This window comes from Choloepus didactylus, chromosome 4 (assembly GCF_015220235.1).
Source record: "Choloepus didactylus isolate mChoDid1 chromosome 4, mChoDid1.pri, whole genome shotgun sequence".
Taxonomy (NCBI): Eukaryota; Metazoa; Chordata; class Mammalia; order Pilosa; family Megalonychidae; genus Choloepus; species Choloepus didactylus.
Genome location: NC_051310.1, coordinates 35,119,633 through 35,141,182, shown reverse-complemented (window position 1 = coordinate 35,141,182; position 21,550 = coordinate 35,119,633). Strand labels below are relative to the sequence as shown.

The window sequence follows — 21,550 nt, the reverse complement described above, 5'->3', positions numbered from 1 at the left end:
GAAGGCTGGGTGTGGGGCAGCCTGGGGAGGAGGGAAACGGGACTGTGCTCTTGAATTTGATGGTTTTCATGGGTGGCTGGGGCCAGGCTCCAACCTCAGCTTGGAGGCTATGACTTCCTCTTGAGAGCTCCTCATTAGGGGAGGGGTGGACCCCAGGATGTGCCTAAAGTAGCTGGGATGGTGTGGGAGCAGGCCTTGGGGTAGCCCATATAGGACCATCCAAGGCCACTGAGCCTCGAGCCCTTGGCCCCAGCAGGACCTGAGCCTGTCAAGGCCAGAGGGGCTGTCCAGCCAAACCTGTCCCGTTAGAGAAGAAAACCTGAGGCAGAGGGAAGGTCAATGTCACTCGGTGAATGAAGGGAGAGGCTCAGGCCTCTGACTCAAGTTCAGGGCTCTTTTGACTCTATCAGGTCTTGGGAAGCTACTTCTCCTGTCCGGGCCTCAGTTTCCTCAGTTGTCAAAAGGAGGGAGGAAGGAGGAAGCTGACGTGTTGCCGCACGTGGTGGCGTGCTTCCTCACAACCCCCATTTTTTCAGAGAAGGAAACTGAGGCTCAGAAAAGTCATTGTGCTCTTTCCATTCCCCCCATGAAGCTTTTATCTGTCCTGCCTCCATTTTCTGTTGTTGCCCGCTGCCCCAGCAGACACATGCCCCTGGATAAGCTGTTTCCGGACTAGAATACTTTATTCAAGAGAATCTGGCTGGCAGTCAGATGGCCCCGCAGGGGCAGCTTGTGCAGGGCACTGGGGCCTTGGGGAACCTGCCCCCCTTGCTGTACACCATCGGGCTGGATACTCAGGGCATCTCCCTGGTGGCTTTGTCCCCATTGGCTGGGCTGCCCCTTGTCCGGCCCAGGGCCCACGCGCTGCCAATGTCCCCATGAGGGGCAGGATGGTGGTGCTGGGCTGGAAAGAACAATGTCCCATCACAAGCAGGTGGCAAGATGCGAGGAGAGACCCTGTGGGGACAAGGAGTGCAGAGGTCCCCAGGCAACCGCTGTTCTCCCAGAGCTGAACATTCTGATCTCCAGGGTGTTGGGCTGCTGCCAGGAAGAGGAGGAAGTGGCCAGACCACCTCCAGCCGCTGCCTGCTTTCCTCCCCCCTCGCCTTGGCCAGGAGCCCCCAAAGCAAGGGCTGCTTGTTCGTGCAGAGCCAAGAGCCCAAGAACAGACGTTTGGGTCCCCTCCTTCCCCCTCCAGCTCCCTGGAGACTCCCAGAGCCTCTGGAGCCTGGCTTTCTTCTCACAAGCCCACGTGTCTTGTTTCTTCCCAAGCTGAAGAACTCACAGGTCTGTGGCCGCCTTCCTTCCTTCTCTCACGGTCTGTTTAAGGCACTAAATTCCTGAGGATCCTGTCCCTCCCTGCCCCTCATCTAGGAGGGGTTGAGTCATTCAGCAGGGATGCGATCGCTAATAAATAGAGGGCAGGTGCCAGCAGGGAGGTAACTGAGAGTGACGGCAATAAATACACGAGCCAGGTGGGGTCTCTCCTCCGAGGGGCTGGCTACCTCCGGGGAACAGCATTGCCACACCTGCCAGAGATCAAACACAGACGGGGGTATCAGCACACTGCAGAGGGTGGGGTCCCCTCATGTGGGACAGGGATGGACCCAGGGAGTGTGGGGAGGATGCAGCAAACCTGGCTATCTGCTTGCACCGAGGCCAATCAGAAGCTAGGAGCTAGCCTTCACCAAGCACTTACCCAGGACCCAGCCCTGCGCTAAGGGCTGTCTCGTTTCCCTTTAACAGCATGCCACGAGGAAACTGAGCTCAGAGAGGTTAAGAAACTTTCCCAAGGCCACACAGCTAGTCAGTGGCAGAGCCAGAATTAGAACCCAGTCTGGCTCTTTGACATAATGCCTCTGGCTACTCCAAGACAGCAGTCTTCAAACGGGGTCCATGTGCCCCTGGATGTATGCAAAGATTGGTGAAGGGGGACATGGCTATTGATGATTTTATTTTTATTTTTTTAAATGCAATAGCTGTTTTTTTTCTTTACTTTATTAAAAACTTGAAAAAAAACCCAATTCAAACAACACAAAACAAAGGATTAAGAAAAACAGATAACCTAAAATAACTGTATTGCTTCCAACATGTCCCTACCATACACTAAGAAAATTAACAAACCCTAACAAAACAAAGGAATAAGAAAAACAAATAACCTTATTGATGGTTTTAAAGAAATCAATTTGCAGTCTCCGTAGGTATGTGGTCTTAAAATTATTCGTGTGAGAAAGTGCCTGCCTCAGGTCTTCTCTCCACCAGCCCTTCCACAGTTTCCCTCCTCCCTTTAGAAGGAAAGGAATGCCTCTCGCCAGTTCCAAGTCCTGCTACCATGCTTTGCCCCAAGGTGAAAATACTTGGGGACACTAAACAAAAGAACAATTTGAGACATTGGCTAGTTGTCAAGAAAGGAAATATGGCAAATGATGGGTAACCAGCCCATTGGCAAGTCAGGCAATTTCCACGTCTTTGCTTTCAGCAAAATGGCAGAACAACTTACCCCATTTTTCAGCTAATGTATCATTAAAAATAATTTCTGTTAGCAGATCACCATGAGATTTTTGGCAAAATAATCTGGAAAATTTTAAGTAGATGAGTGATATTGATAAAACAAAACTCCTCCCAGCCTCATTTACTTTATGTGAACAATTTTTCTCAAACTTTTCATCTACTATTAATGCTCAATCCTAAGTAACATTTCATAATGGAGACATTAGCTGATTGAAAAGAGGTAGCTGCATCCACCTCACTGAGGTGCATTCCCAGTAAGATTTACTTTTTCTATTTTTAACATTTATTAAAATATGATGTATTTGTGCTGTTTTGATCAATTGGAGCTACTAATAATTGGAGCCATTTTAACTTGGAGCTTTATGTTCACAGGAAATATAAAATAATTCAAATTTATATACCATTTTTGTGGCAGCGATAATGAAAGACCTTTGAGCATTAAAAAATATATTACATCAGGCTGAAATTCTGTCGGGAAAGTGAAATGGAAATACAAGCTCAAGAAGGGAAAGAAGCAATATAAATATGCAACTAGTAAAAAAAGGTTATTAATGTGATTTTTTTAATTATTGTTGCTGTTAATTTTTTTGTTTTTTATTTTATTATTTTTTAAAAATTATTTTTTTTTAATTTTTTAAAAAATGGATGATAGCGAGTACTAAATTCGTATGGCATATAGATTCCATAGGGTACATGTGAAGAGTTATGTAATAGCTTTATATTAAAATATTAATATTTATAATATGCCAGAAATTACATCCTTTGCAACTATTTACAATTATGATGAAAGAGGTCAATGTCAACTTTAAAATGAGGAAGGGAGCACAGGGTTTTGCGAAATCCTTTTAGGAGATTCCCGGATAAACCGTTTGAAGACTGCTGTCCTGGGACACGGAGCCGATGGAGGCTGCCCGGCCTGGCTTGACTTCTGCTCTGACTTCTTTATTAGCTCCTTCCTCCCATCGATGCTTGGGTCAGGGTGCTGGGGTGGGAGAGTGGGGTGTGGGGTGTGTCTCAGTTCTCGGAGGGGCAGGGCTGTGAGGTGTTCGGGGCTTGCATCAGCTCCACTCCCAGAGCTTGAAATGATTTCTTGATGCCTTGGAGCTGGGAGGAGGCTTGCGCCCCGAAGGTGAACCAGCGTTGTGAGTGAATTACTGTGCAATTGAAATATTTTATTTTTAGTATTTGCCACCACAGATTTGGGATTTCCCTTCTCTAGTGCTTCTCTCCCAGCCACGCTCAGGCCTGGGAATCCAGCCTGCTGCTCCCAGGTGTGTAGCATTGAGCAGGTAGCATTGAGAAGGGGAGAGGAAGTAGGGACCCCTCAAGTATCCCCTGGGCACAGAAATCCTGGCCTGGGAGCCGTAGGGGAGTGCACCTCCCCCAAGGCCACTAGGAAGTAGCCCTAGAGAACCTTCGGCTGCTTGAGTTGTCATCACCAGAACATCAGCCCCACGACAGCAGGAATTCTGTTTTGTTCACTGATGTGCCTGGTCCACAGGAGGTGCTCGGTAAATGTGTGTGGAGTGACTGAATGTTTGGAGGACCTTCCGCCTCATTCTACACAGAGAAAAACTAGGCTCAACAAGGGAAATCACTTGCTCAAGGCCGCAAAGAGACTTAGGGCTAAGCCAGGACAAAAGCCACGGTCCCCTGATGCTTCCTAATGCCCTAAGACCTCTAGGATGCGCAGCTCCCTGTTCTGGCCCGTATGGCTGCCCTGCGCCCTCCCCGGCCACTGGCCCCTGCTGGCAGGTCATGGGATCCCTCTGGCCCGGCCTTCTTGCCATTCCTGGGCCCCCCCACTCCTGAGCACTCACGGGTCTTTGGGTCTCTGCTTCTCTTGCTTCTTCTTCTCCCTGCCCTTGGGCCGCCTCCTGCAATAAGCCAAAAGTGTCAGGGACCCCATGCTAGGCCTGGGGCTGGCAGGCCAGAGAACAGCCCCGAGCCCCAGCCAGGCCACTTACCTTTCTGGCTTTATCTTCTCCCACAGAGGCCTGGGAAGACAGAGAGAGAAGGGGGCAGAGGAGAGGCAGGAAAGCGGTAAGTGGGGGGCTCCCAGCCACCCCTTCCCCTGTCCTCAGAAACCTGAGTCCTGGCCCTGCATTTGGCACTGGGGACACTAGAGGGTAGCATGGAGCTAGAGAGGGAGAGATGGCCTCCAGCTCCCACTCTAGGCACTGGTGACCCCACCAAGGGAGGGGCCGAATTCCAACCCCTTCACACTCCTCAGCCTCTTGGCATCAAATCTGGGGACTTCTGAATCTACTCTCTGCTGCTCCACTAGGCCTTTTTCTGTTCAGTTCCTGTCCTTGCTCCTCCTGCCTTGACTTCCAGGCGGCATTCTGGGAATTTCCTCAAGGACGGTAAATGATGGGCAAGGCCAGGGACGAGGGGCTGGTGGCTGCCAGCACAGTCCCTGCCCCAGCCCCTTCCCTGGGGGGTGTGCAGTGCTGCAGGCAACAGCAGCGAGATGGGTACGGGGTGGGGGTGAGGGCAGGTGAGCACAAGCCTCCCACCCCCCACTCCCCAGTCGCCCGGCACAGCCTGGCTCTACCTCCCAGGGCTGTGGCTGTTGGCCCAGAAGAGAGAAGAAAGGTGTCCCTGCTGCCAAGCCTGTTGAAAAGGGGCAGGGCCTCAGTCTTCCCTGAGAAGAGTGGGTGGAGGCGTGGGGTAGCATAGTTAAGAGTCAGCTTTGGGATCAGAGAATGCTGTCCTAGGGCAGCTGCCCCCCTAGCGAACAAGGGCAGGGTCCCAGGGCTGCTCGGGGCTATCTTTGTCATGCCTCTGCCGTCTTGGGAAAGTCAGAGACACTCTTGGAGCCTTGGTCTCCTTTTCTGCCTGCCCCAAGGGTGGCTGTGAGGGCAAAGGTAACACAGGAGGCAAAAGGTCACCACCTAGCGCTGAGCCTGAGAGGGTTCATTGCTAGCTCTTGTTATATGGTACACTGGGGAGGGCCTAGAGCCTGGACTCATGTCCAAAAGGGGCAGCCAGATCCTGGACCCTGGGCAAGGTCAAGCCCAGGGCAGTGATGGGGCTCTTAGAGAAGGTGGTAATGGCCAGGAGAAGTAGCATGAAGAAGGGCAGGCTTAGGGGTCAGACAGGCTGGGGTTCAAATCCCTCCTCCTATACTCATGAGCTGTGGAAAATCACATATCCCCACCAAGCCTGTTTCCTTATCTTTAACGTTTGGGGGAGGGGTGGGCAGCAATAGTACCTACCTCCCAGGGAGGGTATGAGAGCTGGGACCTTGCCCGCCTTGCCCACCACTGTATCCCGAGCATCTAGGACAGTGCCTGGAGTCCAGTAGGCACTCAACAAATATTTGTTGAATAAATGAGAAAGCCCATTAAAATGCCTTGTGAGGGGCTAGCTAGCCCTCCCCTGACTGCCTGCCCAGGAGGGGTCCCCGGTGGTCAGGAGCAACATCTCAGCTCCTTTCTCTCTTCTCTGAACCTGACTGGCAGTGCCAGGTCTGCTGCTCTCGGTAACTAATGCTCAAAGTGCCCCGGGCACAGACAGCAAGGCCAGGGCTGGTCAGAGCCTCCGTGGGGCAGGGACATGGGCTGCAACTCTAAAGAAACCACAGTGCCTCCTTCTGCCCCTCTCTCCCATCTTTCTGCTCCTCAGCCCAGGTTGCCCCCTCCTGTGGGCATGCAGCCTGGTCCAGGACCAAGTTCAGACTTGCAGGGCCTTTGCCTCCTGGTGCCTCTCCCAGGGGCCTGAAGCAGCCGCCTCGCACCTTGGGGGAGCTGGAAGGACATGCCCCCAGCCCCTGTAAGTCTGGGAGGGTCCCAGGCTTTCTCCTCCCCTGTGGCATCTTGGCGGCTGTACTCTAGCTGCTGGGACCACCTCCTCAAGGAAGCCCAGCTGGGTTGGGGGCACAAAATGAAAGGCAGCTGCCGCCGGATGCCTTGGAGTGGGTCCCTGGTTTCCCTGGTCTCCCTTAGCCAGGAAGGAAGTGTGACCTGGAGCAGGGATGGGCACGAGAGCCTCCACCTAGGGCACCCTGGGATCCACCATCATGGAGGCCGCCAGGTGACTGGGGCCCGTCCCCGAGCCTGCTGTGTGGACCTACCTGCACTCACAGCGTATGTGCTGGGAGAAGCCCAGCTCCACGAAGGAGGGCTGCTCCCCAAGGCGGATCTTCAGGATCTGCGGGAAGAGGAAGGTTGGATGCCTGGATTGGGGGTTTGCAACAGCCCCTCTCCTTGCTTCCTCCTTGGGAGCGCTGTAGGGGTCGGGGTGGGGCAGAGAACCAGACCCCATTTTCGTCTGCCTTCGGCCCACATGAAAGAAATCCTCTAAACCTCAACTTCCTCCTCTGTAAAATGGGCATAACTCCTGCCTTAAAGGATGAAATGCGGAAACCCCTGTGAAGCACCTGGCACTGTTCACTGCACCATTGCACTGTGTGGCGCAAAGCTCACTGAGAGGGCACCAAACGCTCCCTCCCACTGTAAACAAGGACTTCTTTAATATGAGCAGATTTCTTTTCCAGTCTTAGCTAGAGCATTTTCAAATATCTGGATCTTGGGGTAGGACTAAGCCAGAGCCTGAAAAAAATGGGTGGGGTGGAGGTGAGGGGCCTCGGGCAGGAGTATCCCTCTCCTGGGCAGGCTCGGAGCAGGGCTGGTGGGCTGCAGGGCAAGCCAGGGTGGGAGCAGGAAGCTGTCCCTACCTGCATGGTGACATTGACAATCTCTGTGGGCACACACTGCAGACCCTCGTCACCACAGCAGCCGGTGCAGCGCAGCAGGGGGACACAGGATGGGCTGAACAAGAACTCCGTCTCACTGGGGTACTCGGACGTGATATCCACCAGCCTCTCCAGCGGCCGGCAGTAGCTGCGGCCCCATACCTCCTGGAAGGGCACCACTGCGAGAAGGCACAGAGGTGTCAGGCCAGGAGGGGCCTGCTCCAAGAAGCCCCAGATGCAGCTCCTGAGCCCCTGCAGGGCCCTTAAGGGCCAGCCCACACTCCCTCCTCCAGGAAGCCCCCATGCCAGTCTGAGGTCCCCCTCCTCCAGGAAGCCCCCATGCCAGTCTGAGGCCCCCATCACTGAACTCCTGAGGAGACCCCTCTGGGACACGGTCGCTGAGCCCTTCGCACACCTGCTGGACGGAAATTCCAGCAGTGCAGAATTTCCCAGAGTTCCCAGCTCTCTGCTCCATTCTCAACTCAGGCACCCACATTCTGCATTGGCGCCCTTGGAGCTTCGGCAGGTGTGGAGCTTTCCGGATCTTTCTTTCTCAGGTCCTACTTGGTGCTTCCTTAGTCTTTGGGAACTTGGAGAAACCAGGCCAGTCCCCGAGAGAAGGTTGACCTTCCCCCAGCAAAGCCCTTCCATGGCTCCCCCATGGCCCATCCCACCGAGGGCCAACTCCTCTGCCTGGCAGCCAAGATCTCCCCAACGATGACCCTGTCCCCACCCCCATCAGGCTGACCAGCCCTTGTGCTGGGCCAGGGTAGCACCATCTCCATTCCCACCTTGAGGATTTTGCTCACCTTATCTCAGTCATTGGTGGCTCTGATCTATACAACCAGGGACTGAGGCTGGATAAACATGGACTAAGTAATTGCTGATTGATTAGGTGATAGCTCACTGAGGACCCCATGATGTCCTGGTGCTCATGGAGGGGATCTTCTAGAGGCTGATCTAGAATCTCTCAAAAGGCACTGCCCCTTCAGAGGCATAAAAGTCCAGCCAGAGCCAGGAAAACTGGCTTCTAGTTTTGGCCCTACACTGGTCATGTGACCTTAGAGAGGTCACTTAATCTTTCTGGGCATACTGCTTTCTTCAGCTGGGGAAAAAGAAGGCTGGAAAGAGATGGTGGCCAAGGTCCCTTTGGCTCCCATGGACGGCCTGTGATTCCGTGCGTGTGACCCAGGCCAGCCTCAATACCGTAGGCAGAGAAATGTCTCTGGCTCTGGGTCATCCTGGCCCACACCTGACAGACAGCTAGGTCACCTGGGGCCTTGCAGCCTCAGCCACGGAGCAACAGACGGCCTTCCTAGCAGCCCTTCACTTACTTCCGTGACCTTCCTAGGAGGCAGAACGGGCAAAGTCCATTCTCCTTAGCCTACAAGGATGTGAGCTCAGGGTAACCTCAGAGGAAAAATAAACTCCAGCCTTAGCAGAGGCCCTCAGGAAAGGCTAAAACCTGGTGGAAAATACCTGAGAGGAGGTGTGTCCACGTGGAGCTGGCCAAGGCAACCACAGAGGTGATAAACCACCCTTAGCTGGGTGCCTGCCTCTCCATTTTGTCAGCTCGGCTGGGCCAGGGGCTGGGAGGGGGCCCAGAGGTCTCCCCGACTCCACCTTTCCAGGCCACTGCTACACACCCTTGGATCTAAGGGGAAACATGGCCTCCCTCCCCAAAGGCAGCTCTGCAGCCCAGGGGAGGGCTTTGCAATGTGGGCTCAAAGAAGCACCTCTCTCATCAACTCCATGAGCTGCATGTTTAGTCCAAAACTTCATGAGCCATGAGCATTTAATTGCCTCCTTGGAAAATGCGGTAACAGCAAAGGTCTAACCAGCTGCCAAAGCGCCATAGAAGACTCAGGCCGCTGCCCTGGGACCAGCCATCAGGGAGGGGACGGCAGCAGGGAAGGGGCACCCAGCCCCCTACCATCCTGCCACAGACTCCCACCCAGCCGGGCTGTTGGGGCCATGGCCAGGCTCAGCAGAGCCAGCTGAGCCTTGGCAACAGAAGGGATTTCCTTTTCTCACCCCCACACCACTGCGTCAACAGGACCCAGGCTCCAGAACCCTGAAATCCTGAAATCCGCCTCTTCCCGGGCCACATGGCCAGGCAGTGTATGTGTGTGTGGGGGGGGAGGGCTGAAGGGCGATGGGCTGGGGCCTGCTTCACCTGGCAGCCACTGGGAAAGAGGGCGACTCGTCCCTGGAGGCCCCTGCCTGGGGGTGTGGGAGAAAGAGGGGGCTGGGCAAGGGGCCTGGCTGGGGGAGCTGCTCAGCCTCTCCTGAAAGCACTTCCTCTGGCCCCGGACCTGCTCCAACAGTGGGGACAGGCGAGAGCAGAGGGAGGCTGTGCCCCGGGAGGCACCTGCCCAGGGCTGGCCGTTCCCCAAGGGCCACTCCCAGGGCCAGAGGGGGCCCTCAGCCCTCTCCCATCTGGCCCCAGTCGCCTGCCACCCGGGAGGGAGGATCCCCAAGAAGCGAAACGTTTAATCCTGAGAGCAAGCTGCTGGGGAAGGCTGCCAGGGAGAAGCTGCCTGGCCACTGGCCACCTGCCCAAGACCAGCAGGTGTCCTCCCCAGGTCACTGGTAGGGTACACAGCAAGCCTGCCACAAGGGACACCCTGCTTATGCCAGCTCAGCCACTGGGCCACTAGTTGCCTGGTGCCACGCACCCCTGCTCTGCCGCAGACACTGGGGAGCATCTGAGACTTCAGGCAACACCTCCACCCCCCACCTCAGGCCTCTCTGAGCCTCAGGTGCTTCATCTATAAAACGTGGGAGAATACTAATGCCTTCCGAGTCACCAACCTTGTGGTCAGGAGTAAGTGCCCAAAATTATTACCGTGAATAGTAAACATCAACATTCACGCCTGGAGAACTTTCCTCAACACAGACCAGGCCAGTCTCTTTCTCTGGAGTTAGCAGAGGGGATGGCATTTTCAGATTTTGATAGATCGGGTCCAAAGCTCATTGTCTTTCCCTTGACCACAATACGGGCTCCCCAATTGATCGGGATAAGGAGTGAGCTGGCCTAATGAATCTATACTTGCAAGTCTCCGTATCCCGTCCCTGGAAGATAGACACCTGTGTTTCCTCCGTGGAGTCACAGAACCTATCATCTTTACAAAAAGCAGGAACCTTAGATAGCATGTAGTCTAATGCTCCCATTATATAGATGAGGAAACTGAGGCTCAGGCTTTTTCTTGGTAGCTGTTGTCTGAATTACACTAAAAGCATCAGAAAGGACATGGAGTGTTGTTGGTGGAGGGTCCCTTTCCAGATCCCAGAGAGCATGCTATCATGCCAGTTCCAAAGGGCACCCTGGGGTGGGTGTGGGTCAGTGAAGTCAAGGGTGGCTACTGCCCCCACACACCAGGGTGGCCAAGGGGCCTGGGACTCAGGTGGTGGAGCACGGCCGGGCCCAGGAGACGCTGGTTGTCAGGCAGGCAGGTGGTGGGCAGGCAGGCGGCCGGCAGAGGGTGTTCCCAGCTCCCAGACGTCTACCACGCGTGTGCGTGTGCACGTCCCTACAGGCCCCCACTCCCACGGCACCATGGGAAGCCTCAGCAGTGATGCGTGGCCACTTTGCACGTCTCAGAGAGGCAGGGAGGGAGGAGCAGGGCAGGGGGACTGGCATGGGCCTCCTGCCTTCTGCATGTATGTCTCTTTGGCAAACATCTCTTTGCCCTTTGAAGATTCCCTCTTGATGTAACTGGGTGGGAAATGGAGAGGCCAGGGAGGGCACGACTCCTGTTCTGTTTGTTTGTAATCAATGGAGAGGCCTGACCAGATCCCTGCAGCTCAGCCAGGACCGGGCTCCTGGGAAGGTCTTCTCATCCCTCCTTTGGACTGCCTGCCCTTGCATCCAGCTCCCAGACCCCCTGTCTGGCCCCTGGCACTCCCTGCCCACCCTACCCTCCAAGGCCCCATCTGTCCACCTTATATCATGCTGGAGAAGGGGCTCTGAGCCAGCTAGTGGGACCCCAGCCCTGTGCTCTGTGTGCTGGATGACCCTGACCCAGGAGATCACCTAGTCCAGGCTTCTTGGTCACAATGGGGGATCTTTCAGGCCCTGCTAACTTCATCAGCTAGGATGTCTAGCTTGTAGACTGTCCCCAACTTATCAGCATGCATCCACCCCTTATGTCAATCCCTTCCCATCCTCTGCACCCCAGCCCAACTAGCTTACCTTCTACCTCTGATGAGCTGTTCCGAGCAGACGAGACCCGGTGCTGTAGACAGAAAGGTACAGAGATGAGAGAGACCCCCTTGCGACTCTGAGCTCTGCCCCTGGACCCCCTTCCCACCCGCTCCACACACTCTCTCTCTCTCTCTGCCCTGTCTCAGATCTGCCTCTTTCTAGATGCAACTTACCCTGGATGAGTCCCACACCTCTCTGGCTTCAGTTTCCTCATTTGGAAAAGAGCAGGAGATTGGAGGCTTTTGGATGCCCTTTACCTTCTGGGTCCCAAAGATCTTGCAATCCTGTTGGGTCTCCCTTCCATCCAGCCCCCAGCCCAGCCCTGCTGGCCATATACAGCCTGCCTTGGCTGGGTGCCAGAGCCCAGGGGGAGACCATCAGCTGGTGGGAGCCAAAGGGCTGAAGCGGGTGTTGTCATGGGTTGATATTGCCCGTAACGTTACCCTTCTGGCCGGCCCTACCAGGTAGGCAGTGGCAGAGCTCCTGGGCACCTGGGGGGGCTGCCCAGCCCACCCAGCTCCTGGGCTGGGGCCGGGGACTCCCAGGGCAGCAGGACAGCACAGTGGAAAGGGAGCTTATTGGCTTTGTCAGGATTTTACTGCCCAAGCTGGCTCCCAGCCAGACTCACCCGGCTCCTGGGAAAAGGGCCCTGCTCACTTCCCCATGCCCCGTACTCAAGACCTCCGACCACCCACCCAGGAGAGAGAGCACAGCCAGACCTCTTGTCTCCTCCTAGCCCACCCGGGAGTCCTCGGCTCAGCCCTGAGCCCTGGAGAGAGCGGGGCCCAGGTTCCCCACTACCCACCTCTTCATCTGCTCCCCCTCCGCCTGCGAACCCCCATGCCAGGCCAGGTCAGAGGTCCTGGGGGTGCCTGGCTGGTCATGGGGACTCGACCCTGACCACAAGGCCAGGGACTAGCCTGGGATTAGTAGACAGATGCTTTTAGCAAAGCCACCAGTGCTCTGGGAGCCAGACAGGAAACCTCCCTCCCTTCCCTGTGGCCTCCCCCCAGCCCAGCCTGAGGTCTCCTCCCAGAGGACGCAGGTCCAGCCCGGCTCCTGGACTGTGTTTAGACATCCTTGGGGCTGCTGTTCCCAAGAGTGGGTCTGATTTCAGAGCCCCCAGTGTAGAGAGCTGGCGGTGGGAAGCTCAGGGGAATCAGGCTTGGGGTGGGAGGCAGTTCTCACCTGGGGGTGCACAGCAGACAGCACCAGCCCAACGAGGAGCTGCAGGAAGCAAGTGATCAGCTTCATGGCAGGCATCTTCTCAGACGTCCCGATCCAGCCGGCTCCAAGAGAAAACCACCATGCTCAACCCCTGGGGGAGCAGCAGGCACAGGCGGAGGGGACTGAGAAGAGCTGAATGGGAGACTGGAGGCCCCCCTCACTGCTGCCTCAGGGCCTCGGCCGGTGGCCTGAGCATCCTCCGGGAGCCCTGGGGAGTCAGGAGCCCGCAGGTGAAGCTGTGGCTGGGGAACCCAATGGGGAGCCGCGCGGAGGGACGGGGCGGTGTGGGGCAGCCGGGCCCCGGAGGAGGCTCCGCCGGGCGTGCAGGGCAGTCTCAGGTCCGCTCGTGGCTGGGCAGAGGTCTGAGGATGCAGTTTCCTGCTCACACAGCAGCTCCCTTCTGGGACTGAAGCTTGTTCGCGGCTGGGTTTCAGGGCTGGGAATCGGGGCGGGGCGGGCGCGGAGCCCCGCCCACTCGGAGTAGGCGACAGGCCGCCACCCGGATCCCAGGGAGTCCCAGGGCGCGGCCGAGCCCCGGGGCGGAGCCGGGCGACTGCAGCTCGAACCCCGCCTCCGGCGACCCCGGAGTGCTTGGAAGGGGCGCTTCAGACCGAGATCCTAAGACTTCCCCATCGCCCCGGAGCCTAGCCCGCAGCCGCCCCCCTGGGGGCCACTTGGAGCCTGGCGCCGGGGGCCAGGGGAGAGGGGCCTCGGCCCCGCTCGGGCTCTTCTGGACCAGCCACCTTGGAGGGGATCCAGGTGAGGAGCCCAGTGGCTGGGAACAAGGCTAAATTCATGAGACTTTAGCCGCCCTGCGAGAAACAGCCTTCCCCTCCACCCCTAGGGAGGCAGCAACTTGCACTGGCCTTTCTTCAGAGTGGCATTACCTCATCCCCTCAATCTTTGGGATTGAAAGGATCTGTAACCCCATTTTATAGATGAAGGCACCGAGGTTCCGAGTGCCTTGCCTGAATGTGTTGTACATACATATGCACTCTCGAGAAGTGTATATGTGCATGTGTCTGTGTGTGTCCAAGGAACCGGCAGAGATGAAAGCTGAGCCACACGTCTCCAGATTGGTCTCTCTTCCCAATAGGCTGCCCTCCTGGCGGCCGGGCACTTAGACAGCAGGGCAGCCCAGCTGTGGACGGCCTGCCGGAAACACCTTGGGGCACCCGGCTGGGGGTCTGGCTCTAGTTTCCTCCTTGGGCAGCCGTCCACCCAGGCCCTCCCTGCCAGGCCCACACGTGTGCTGGTGAGAGGCCTGGTGTGATATTAGAGGAAATTCTGAAACGTGGCAGGGGCCTGCAGACATGAGTCTGTGTGTGTATGTGCAAGTGTGTGCATTTATATGTGACTGTGAAGATCCCTATGGTCTGTGTGTTCGAGTCTCTGTGTGGTCTGAGTGACAGCGTGTGTCCCCTGTATGTCCACATGTTGCTCTGTGTGTGCATCTGTTCTCTTGCCAGCTCTGTAAGCTTGTGTGATTGTGTGTGTGCATGTGTGTGTCCCTGCTGCATCTCAGGGTATGTTGGGCAGTGTGTCTGAATGTGTATTTCAGTGGGAATGTGAGTTTGTATACCTGTCTGTGACTCTGCATTTGTGTGTTTTCTCTGGACAGGCTTCTGTGTGTGATTGTGCATCTCTGTGTGCATTTATGTGTGCCCTTCAGGATCCTCAAACCCCCCCATCTCCCACTGCCTTACCACCCTCCATGCCCAGCTCCCTGGCTCCAGGAACCTGGCAGCGTTTGGGATCACGCATTGGCCTGGGCCTGGAGGCAGCTGGTGACTGCAGAGGAGAGGGGATACCTGGGAGGTGGCCCCTCCAGCTCACATTCCAGCCAGGAGCAGGGAGGCCAGGGCAGCCCAGCTCTGACCCCCATGACCTCTGCGTCCGCTGCCTGCCCACCCACGTGGGGGCTGCCAGAGACGCTGCCTCGCTCCCTGGCCGGCCCCAAGCCTGAGCCGGAGGTCCAGGAGCTAAGGCCAGTCACCGGCTAGCTAGGCGGGCCTGCAAAGAACATTCTGACAGGCTCCAACATGCTGGGGCGCTTGGGGCAAACGGATTCCTTCCAAGAGCCCAGAGTTGTGGTGGAGAGTACATGAGGGTAAGTAGGTGCGTGTTTGTGAATCTCTGGATCATACATCCTTGTCATAACATGTTTGTTGTATATACACATGTTTATGTGTGTCCTTAGTTTTTATTTGGATTTGTATATGTGGGCATGGGGGTGTATTGTGCATGACTGAGTGTGTATTGAAGTATTTGTATTGTATATTCTTCTCTATACCTGAATATTTTGAATGTATGTAGCTGGGCATATTTGCCTATAACTGTAAACTGTATATATGGGGGTATGTATGGTATGTGTGTTTGTGTTTGTATTCTTTCTTTCTTTCTCCCTCCCTTCCTTCCTCCCTCCCTTTCTCTTTCTCTTTCTTTCTTTTAATGCATATTGCTTGTACTCTCTTATGCCCCAGGTTCTGGATGTGGTGTGGAGGATCCCAGGAAGTTTACCTTCATGTGTGTGTGTGTGTGTGTGTGTGTGTTTGTGTTGGGGTGGGGGTGCAGGTGGCTGGGAATGCCACAGCTCGCTTTCTGCAATCTGGAGTGAGCTCATTGCCTTGGGGAATGTCTGTGGCTCCTCCAGGCTGTGCCTTAGTCTTTTGTCAGTCAACTGGAGACCATCTCCTTCTGAACCCTGCTTCCTGGGCAGTGAGATGAATTAGCTAGGGTAGGCTGGGTGGCAGAAACAAATGAGACTCCAAAATTTTGACAAATTACCCTGATAGAAGTTTATTCTTGCTCACATAAAGTCCAGGGCAGATGTGCTGGTGGCCCTGCTCCCCTGCATTGTGGCTCCATTACTGGCTAGCTTCTCTGAGCCCTGGTTTCCTCATCTGTCAAATGGAAGTAATGATAGTACTTATCTCCTAGCGTTGTGAGAGGACTGATAAAGCATTTGGCGTACAAGAAATGGTAACCGTTGGGCATGATTTCTAATTCAGCGTTTCATTCCTATTACGAGAAATAAAAACACTCTAGTTAGAGAGAGTCCTTGCCACCGTGAACACGAGATGATAGAAGAACAAGAATTGAATCCTTCTGCCAATTGCAAAGGAGCAAGAATCAAAGGGATTTGTTCTATCTCTCTCTCACACACACAGAGTCATTCTCACCATCACCATCCAGGTGAACAGTCCTCAATTGCCATTGAGGCCTTCTAAGTAGATCTAGATGCTAAGGGGATGACAGGATCAGTGCCCACTATTCAACGCTTAACTGTTTATCACTGATATTATCTGCTGTTGTTTCAGAGAGCTAACATTTACTGAGCCTCTATTATGAGATGAGCAATTTGCCTGGTGCTTTAAACGCTTCAACTTACTGAATTCTCACAATGACCCCATAAGGTAGGTTTTAATTATTCCCATTTCGAAGATGAGAAAAGTAAGGACCAGAGCTGGGGGATCAAGCCTAGGTGTTTCTCCAAGGCCCTTTCCGTGGACCGTGAGCCCTAGCTCCCAATCCAACTGCAAGTAAATTGAAGCCAGGGCCAGTGGCTGGAGCCTTTTCTGGGTCTTCATCTGTCTAGACAAACTGAATGGTCAGTGTGTGGGAGGAAGAACCCAGATCCCAGGTCTGAAGCCGACCCTCTGGTGGGGAGTTGGGCAATATAGATCAACAAGCCACCAGGCACGGACCCCGAGCAGCCTTCAGGTCAGCCCCTGGCTGTGAGGCCACCCACAAACACATGGCTCCCACACCTTGGATTAGTCATGGTCTTTGTCCCAAAGCACCTGCTCCAGCCCTTCCCAATTCCCTGGTTTTTGGCTTCCTGACTCATTTTCCCCTTTCACCCTGGCCTTTCATTGTCCTGACCTTCTGAACTATTTCCCAACCCTGACCTCTGGAGAGGCATCTCCTTCTGCCCCTGCCCCTGAGCCCAGACCTGGGTATGGCCTAAGGTGGGGGAGAAGTACAGTGGCCGAGGGCTAAAATCTCCCCCATCCTGGCTGGAAGGCAGAGCAACAGAGGACAGTTTGGGGCTTTTTACCTTATAGTCTGGCATGCTTTGTAGCCAGTGGCTACCCAAAGCCACCAGCAAGAAGCAGCTTTGGGTGGCCTTCTCTGCCTTCCATCTCCTGGGCTGAGATTTCCTGTGGACCCACTCCAGCCTCAACCCCGAGCTCTGGCTCCCTCTCTCCAGGCAGGATCCGGTGGTCTCCCCGGCCACCCACAGTGGGCAAGATGTCCTTCACCCAGGTTCCCACAGTACCTCAATCCATCGCCCCCCCCCATTGTAGCACCTGCTTCTCGGTGTCATAATTGCCGAGTTGCTTGTCTGTCTTCCCACAAAGACTGTAAGATCTAAGAGGGCAGAGACTGTATCCCCCTCTGCTTGCTCAGTGCCTGGCACATGGCAGGTGCTTACTTGATATTGGTTGAGTTGGGCTAACCCTCAGAGCACTTGCCCCTCTTCCCATTGAGAAATCATCCCAAGTCTGCCCATTTTTCTCAAATGTCCCTCAGTCTTCAGAGATCACCCTCTTAGCCCCCATTCTGAATACCTTTCAACTTGGGTGGGCCTCGCTGGTGGGGGTGAGTGTGGGAGAACAACCTCCCATTACTGTGTAATCACACCCTGGTCTGGTCGCCGCAGCTCAACCAGCACCCAAGGGACAAGGCTCGTGCTTCAGGCCAGAGACCAGAGCCTAGTGGGAGGCCTGGGGTGGGGCCGAGCTGGCAAGTGACTAGGGGAAGAGCCTAGGGGTGACCAAGTGGTTCCCAGAGGTGGACAACAAGATGGCGTCTGCATGAGAGCTAGGAATAAGTGGAGCCAGGCAAGGTGTCGCAGCATTGTCCCAACACTTTGGGATGATATATCATCCCCAAAGGGTTAGAAACCTGTACTTTGGGAGCTTGGCAGCTAGGGCTGGGTTTTTCATGTTTTCTGTAATTATTTCCTTTTTGTTCTCCCTTAGTATTTAGTGAAGTCCTTTGTGAAAATGCCAGCTGGTTTCAGCTGTGCTAGGAGGAATGACAAAGGGGAACTCTGTGCATGCTTGACCCTTTGCTTTAACGGAGGGGCCTCTCTTAGTGGCGGCGGCGAAGTTAAGGGACCACCACCAAAGGAAAGCCGGCCTTCCTGAGGAGCATTCCTTCCAGGCTCTTCCACACCCCAGCCTTGACAGCCAAGGCTTTATTGAAACCAGGGGGCTGGAGAGCCGGCCAGTCACAGCTGCATTTGGTTGGATCCCAGTGGTGTCCGGAGTCTCGTGAAATCCAGAGGCCTGGCTCCTGCTGGGCTCTGGCTACCCAACAGGGGGACAATCCCACCCCAGCTGGGCCTGCTTGGCAAGCTGCTGTCGAGAGATGACACCTGCGAGCCAGAGCCTGTAGCCGCCTCTCCTTCCTGCCCTCACAACTCAGGACGCTCTCCACACCTCGGTCCCCGGCCGCCTGCTGCCCACCAGGAGTGGACATTCAGCTGGTCCCTTCCCACTGCCCGGGACCCCCCACCCCCTTACTTCCTGTGACTGCGGTGACTGCACACACCCCCTCCTGACCCCTCCTCACTGCGTCTCTCAGCTGCTGTGGTGAGAGGGGCCGGGGGAGAGCTCCCTCCTCAGGAACAATCACCCCATTCTCTGCTGTGTAAGCGATACACGAGGAGAGGAAGCCATTTGTAACTAATCCGCGGTGATGTGGAACGGGGCCCTCTGAGAACCCGGGAGCCTGCCGATCGTCGCTCGGGGCTGTCTGCCTCTGTGCGACAGCTGGGTGGCTCTGCCCCTCATCTCCGGACGGCGGCCCCCACCCCCCACCCCACGCTCTGCTGGGGAAGCAGACTCTCCCCATCACCTTCAAGGGAGTCCTATTGTTCCCACGTTTCAGATAAGGGAGGGAAGGAACCTTCAGGTCCCACAGCCAGCAAGTAGAAGACGGGGAGGGATGGACGGGACCGGCAGAGGCTGCACCAGGAGCCAGCGACGGGCAGGGACGAACAGCCTGCCCTTCACTAGCCGTGTGACCCTGGGCAAGTCTGTTCACCTTTCTAAGCCTATCTCAGAGGCTGGTTGTGTGGTGTACATGAGACAGTAGGAGTGGATCACAGAGCACAGTCCCTGGCACGTTGTAAGTACCTGTTAGCTTCACCTTCTAGGACTGTTTCCCAGTAGGGGGCGGGAGACTGGGACCCCCACTGCGGCTCTCCCGGCAGACCCCACTGTGCATCTCCAGGCAGGGAAGCTCCCTCCCTCCCTTCCCCCTTGGGAAGGCACCCAAGTCCAGCTGGAAGATCTGTGGTGGGCCCTAGGGCCAGGGCCTGAGGGCTCTTGGGGAAGAGGCTTTAGTGCCCCAGCCACATCTCCAGGAGGCAGTGTGACAAAAGTCTTTGGCAGCCCCCCTATGCCAACCACCACCAAAAGGGAAAAAGAGAGAACACCTGCCTTCTGGGAGGGACTGGAGGACTTTCCTGAGCAATTGCAGGAGGGGGTTGAGGAAGCAGCAGCCAAAAGACCCCTGCCCACCCTTCGCCCCCAGGACACTATGCCCAGAGACTGCAGAGTGTGGGGAGGCAACTGGTCTGGCCCCAAAGGCTGTCACTCGGTGCCCTGGAGCTGGCAGTGGGGCGAAGAGCCTGGAGTATCTGCTTGGCGGGAGACACAGCGCTCACCTTGATCCCGAGAGAAACTGGGAGGTGGCAATGGACTTTGGTTCTTGTCAGGAATGACTTCATCTCTGCTATGGATTGGGAGGTCAGTGGAGACAGCATAGACTAAACATCTCATCACTGGAATGGTGTGGGTCTGAGTGAGGATCTCTGCAAGGGCCTGTATCTGTTCCATTTTAATGTCATCCCTCGGAGTGTCAGCCCCTGAACAACTCGTCATCCGTGTTTCGGAGAAGGGGGCTGGCGGCAGGCTCTGAGTTGGCCCCTGATGCAAAGAGTGCAGTTGGAGGGGTGGGAGAGGAGAAGGGGAAGGAACCTGTCTTCTGTGGGTCCTTCATTCATTCTGGCCCACTCAGTGCCAGGCCCTGGGTTTGTTGCTGAGGACACCAAGATGACAACGATGGCCCTTGTGCCAGTTTGAATGTATTATATCCCCCAAACGCCATTATCTTTGATGTAATCTTGTGTGGGCAGACCTATCAGTGTTAATTAGATTGCAATTCTTTGAGTGTTTCCATGGAGATGCGCCCCACCCAACTGTGGGTGATGACTCCGATTGGATAATTCCCATGGAGGTGTTGGCCCGCCCTTTCAGGGTGGGTCTGAATTAAATTTCTGGAGCACTATATATGCTCAGACAGAAGGAGCAAGCTGCTACAGCCAAGAGGGACACTTTGAAGAACACATTGGAACTCAGAGAGGAGTTTCAGTTTACAGAGACATTTTGGAGACGGCCTTTAAAAGCAGAATTTTGCTCCGGAGAAGCTAAGAGGGGACAAACCCCAAGAGCAACTAAGAGTGACATTTTTGAGGAGCCTAGAGAGGAACGTCCTGGGAGAAAGCCATTTTGAAAGCAGAACTTGGAACAGATGCTGGCCACATGCCTTCCCAGCTAACAGAGGTTTTTCTGGACGCTATTGGCCATCCTCCAGTGAAGGTACCTGACTGTTGATGCATTACTTTGGACACTTTATGGCCTTAAGACTGTAACTGTGTAACCAAATAAACCCCCTTTTATAAAAGCCAATCCATTTCTGGTGTTTTGCATTCCGGCAGCATTAGCAAACTAGAACAGCCCCCAAGGAGCTTCCAGTCCAGCAGGAAAGGCTTAATTAACGTTGTCTCAAACAATACCAGGTCTGTGCAAAACCAAACCCCCAAGAGTCCCTCTGACGCAGACTCATGGTGGTGCACAGGTGAGCAGCTCGGAGCCTTCCAGGTGGCCTGTCCTCTCAGTGGCCCTGGAGACTTCTAGGAAGGTCCACGGAGGGGGCAGGAAAGGGGTCAAGAAAGACTTCACACGGGGAAGGCAGTGCTTGTGCATCAATAAAACATATAAAAAGCATTTTAGGCAAGGGGAGCAGCTTGACGGGGTATGAGTGATTTGAGGAACATCAAGGAAGCTCGTGGGGCTGGCCCGTGGGCACTGTGGGTTGGGGGCAGAGCCTGGAGACGAGGCTGGGAGGGAAGATGGCGGTTGGATGGTGAAGAGCTTTGAAAGCCATGTTGAGAGTTTCTTGTTTATTCCAAGGGCTCTGGGGAGCCATCTCAGGTTCTTGAGCAGGGGAGTGATATGGCCATATGTGAATTTTATAGAAACAACTGTGGGCAGGTAGAGGATTTGGCTTGGAGGTGGGAAGACCACATCTATAGTTACGGCAGAGATGAGAGTGACCTGAACTGGGACAGTGGCTGTGGGTGGAGATGGTAGGGGACCCAATGCCACCCAGTTAAAAGAGTTCATTTCCCAGACTCCTCTGGGACTGGCTGTGGCCAGGTGACTAAGTTCTGGCCAGTTCCTGCCCTTACCCCTTAGGACCACTTAGAGTTTTGGGTGCAAGTGAGCACATTGGATTTGACCTCTTAAAGGGAGGACTATGTCTTACTTCTTTCCTATACACCAGAGTTTTGCCTGGAACTCAAGTGTGATGGTAGGAGCACTTACAGTCATTTTGAACCATGAGGATGTTTTGGAAAGAAATTGAATCCCCGAAAACTTTGTGGAGTCACTCTACCAGCCCTGGCCTGCTTACATCCAGAATTATTTTGCTTGAGGGGGAAATAAAGTTCTATCTTGTTTAAACCACCACTATTTTTGGCATTTTCTGTTAACACACACACTGTTCCACATTTTGCCTTGTGAAGGTGAGAAAATGAGTTCCACATTAGTTTCATAGAAAAAAGGCTGCATTCTTCCATGGCTTATCCTGAGGAGTGAGTCATATCA

The 21,550-nt window shown here is 54.9% G+C and overlaps 1 protein-coding gene and 1 long non-coding RNA gene across 3 annotated transcripts; one reads left to right on the top strand and one right to left on the bottom strand.

Moving 5' to 3' along the window:
* Positions 1-672: 672 nt before the first annotated feature.
* On the bottom strand, positions 673-13,033 carry PGF (placental growth factor). 2 transcript variants are annotated; one of them, XM_037835280.1, is made up of 7 exons: positions 12,606-13,033; positions 11,406-11,448; positions 7,193-7,389; positions 6,590-6,666; positions 4,479-4,508; positions 4,332-4,388; positions 673-1,529 (listed from the first exon to the last, which is right to left on the bottom strand). In XM_037835280.1, exons 1-7 carry the CDS (start codon positions 12,678-12,680, stop codon positions 1,502-1,504), a joined length of 507 nt encoding a protein of 168 aa, XP_037691208.1. In that variant the 5' UTR covers positions 12,681-13,033; the 3' UTR covers positions 673-1,501. The 2 variants fall into 2 exon arrangements, with proteins under 2 accessions (XP_037691208.1, XP_037691207.1); XM_037835279.1 differs by lacking the exon at positions 673-1,529 and adding an exon at positions 3,167-3,665.
* Positions 13,034-13,258: 225 nt separating this feature from the next.
* Positions 13,259-19,846, top strand: LOC119533171. The gene is made up of 3 exons (XR_005216603.1): positions 13,259-13,403; positions 15,965-16,060; positions 17,633-19,846. It is a non-coding gene; the product is annotated as an uncharacterized LOC119533171 (long non-coding RNA).
* The last annotated feature ends 1,704 nt before the right edge of the window (positions 19,847-21,550 follow it).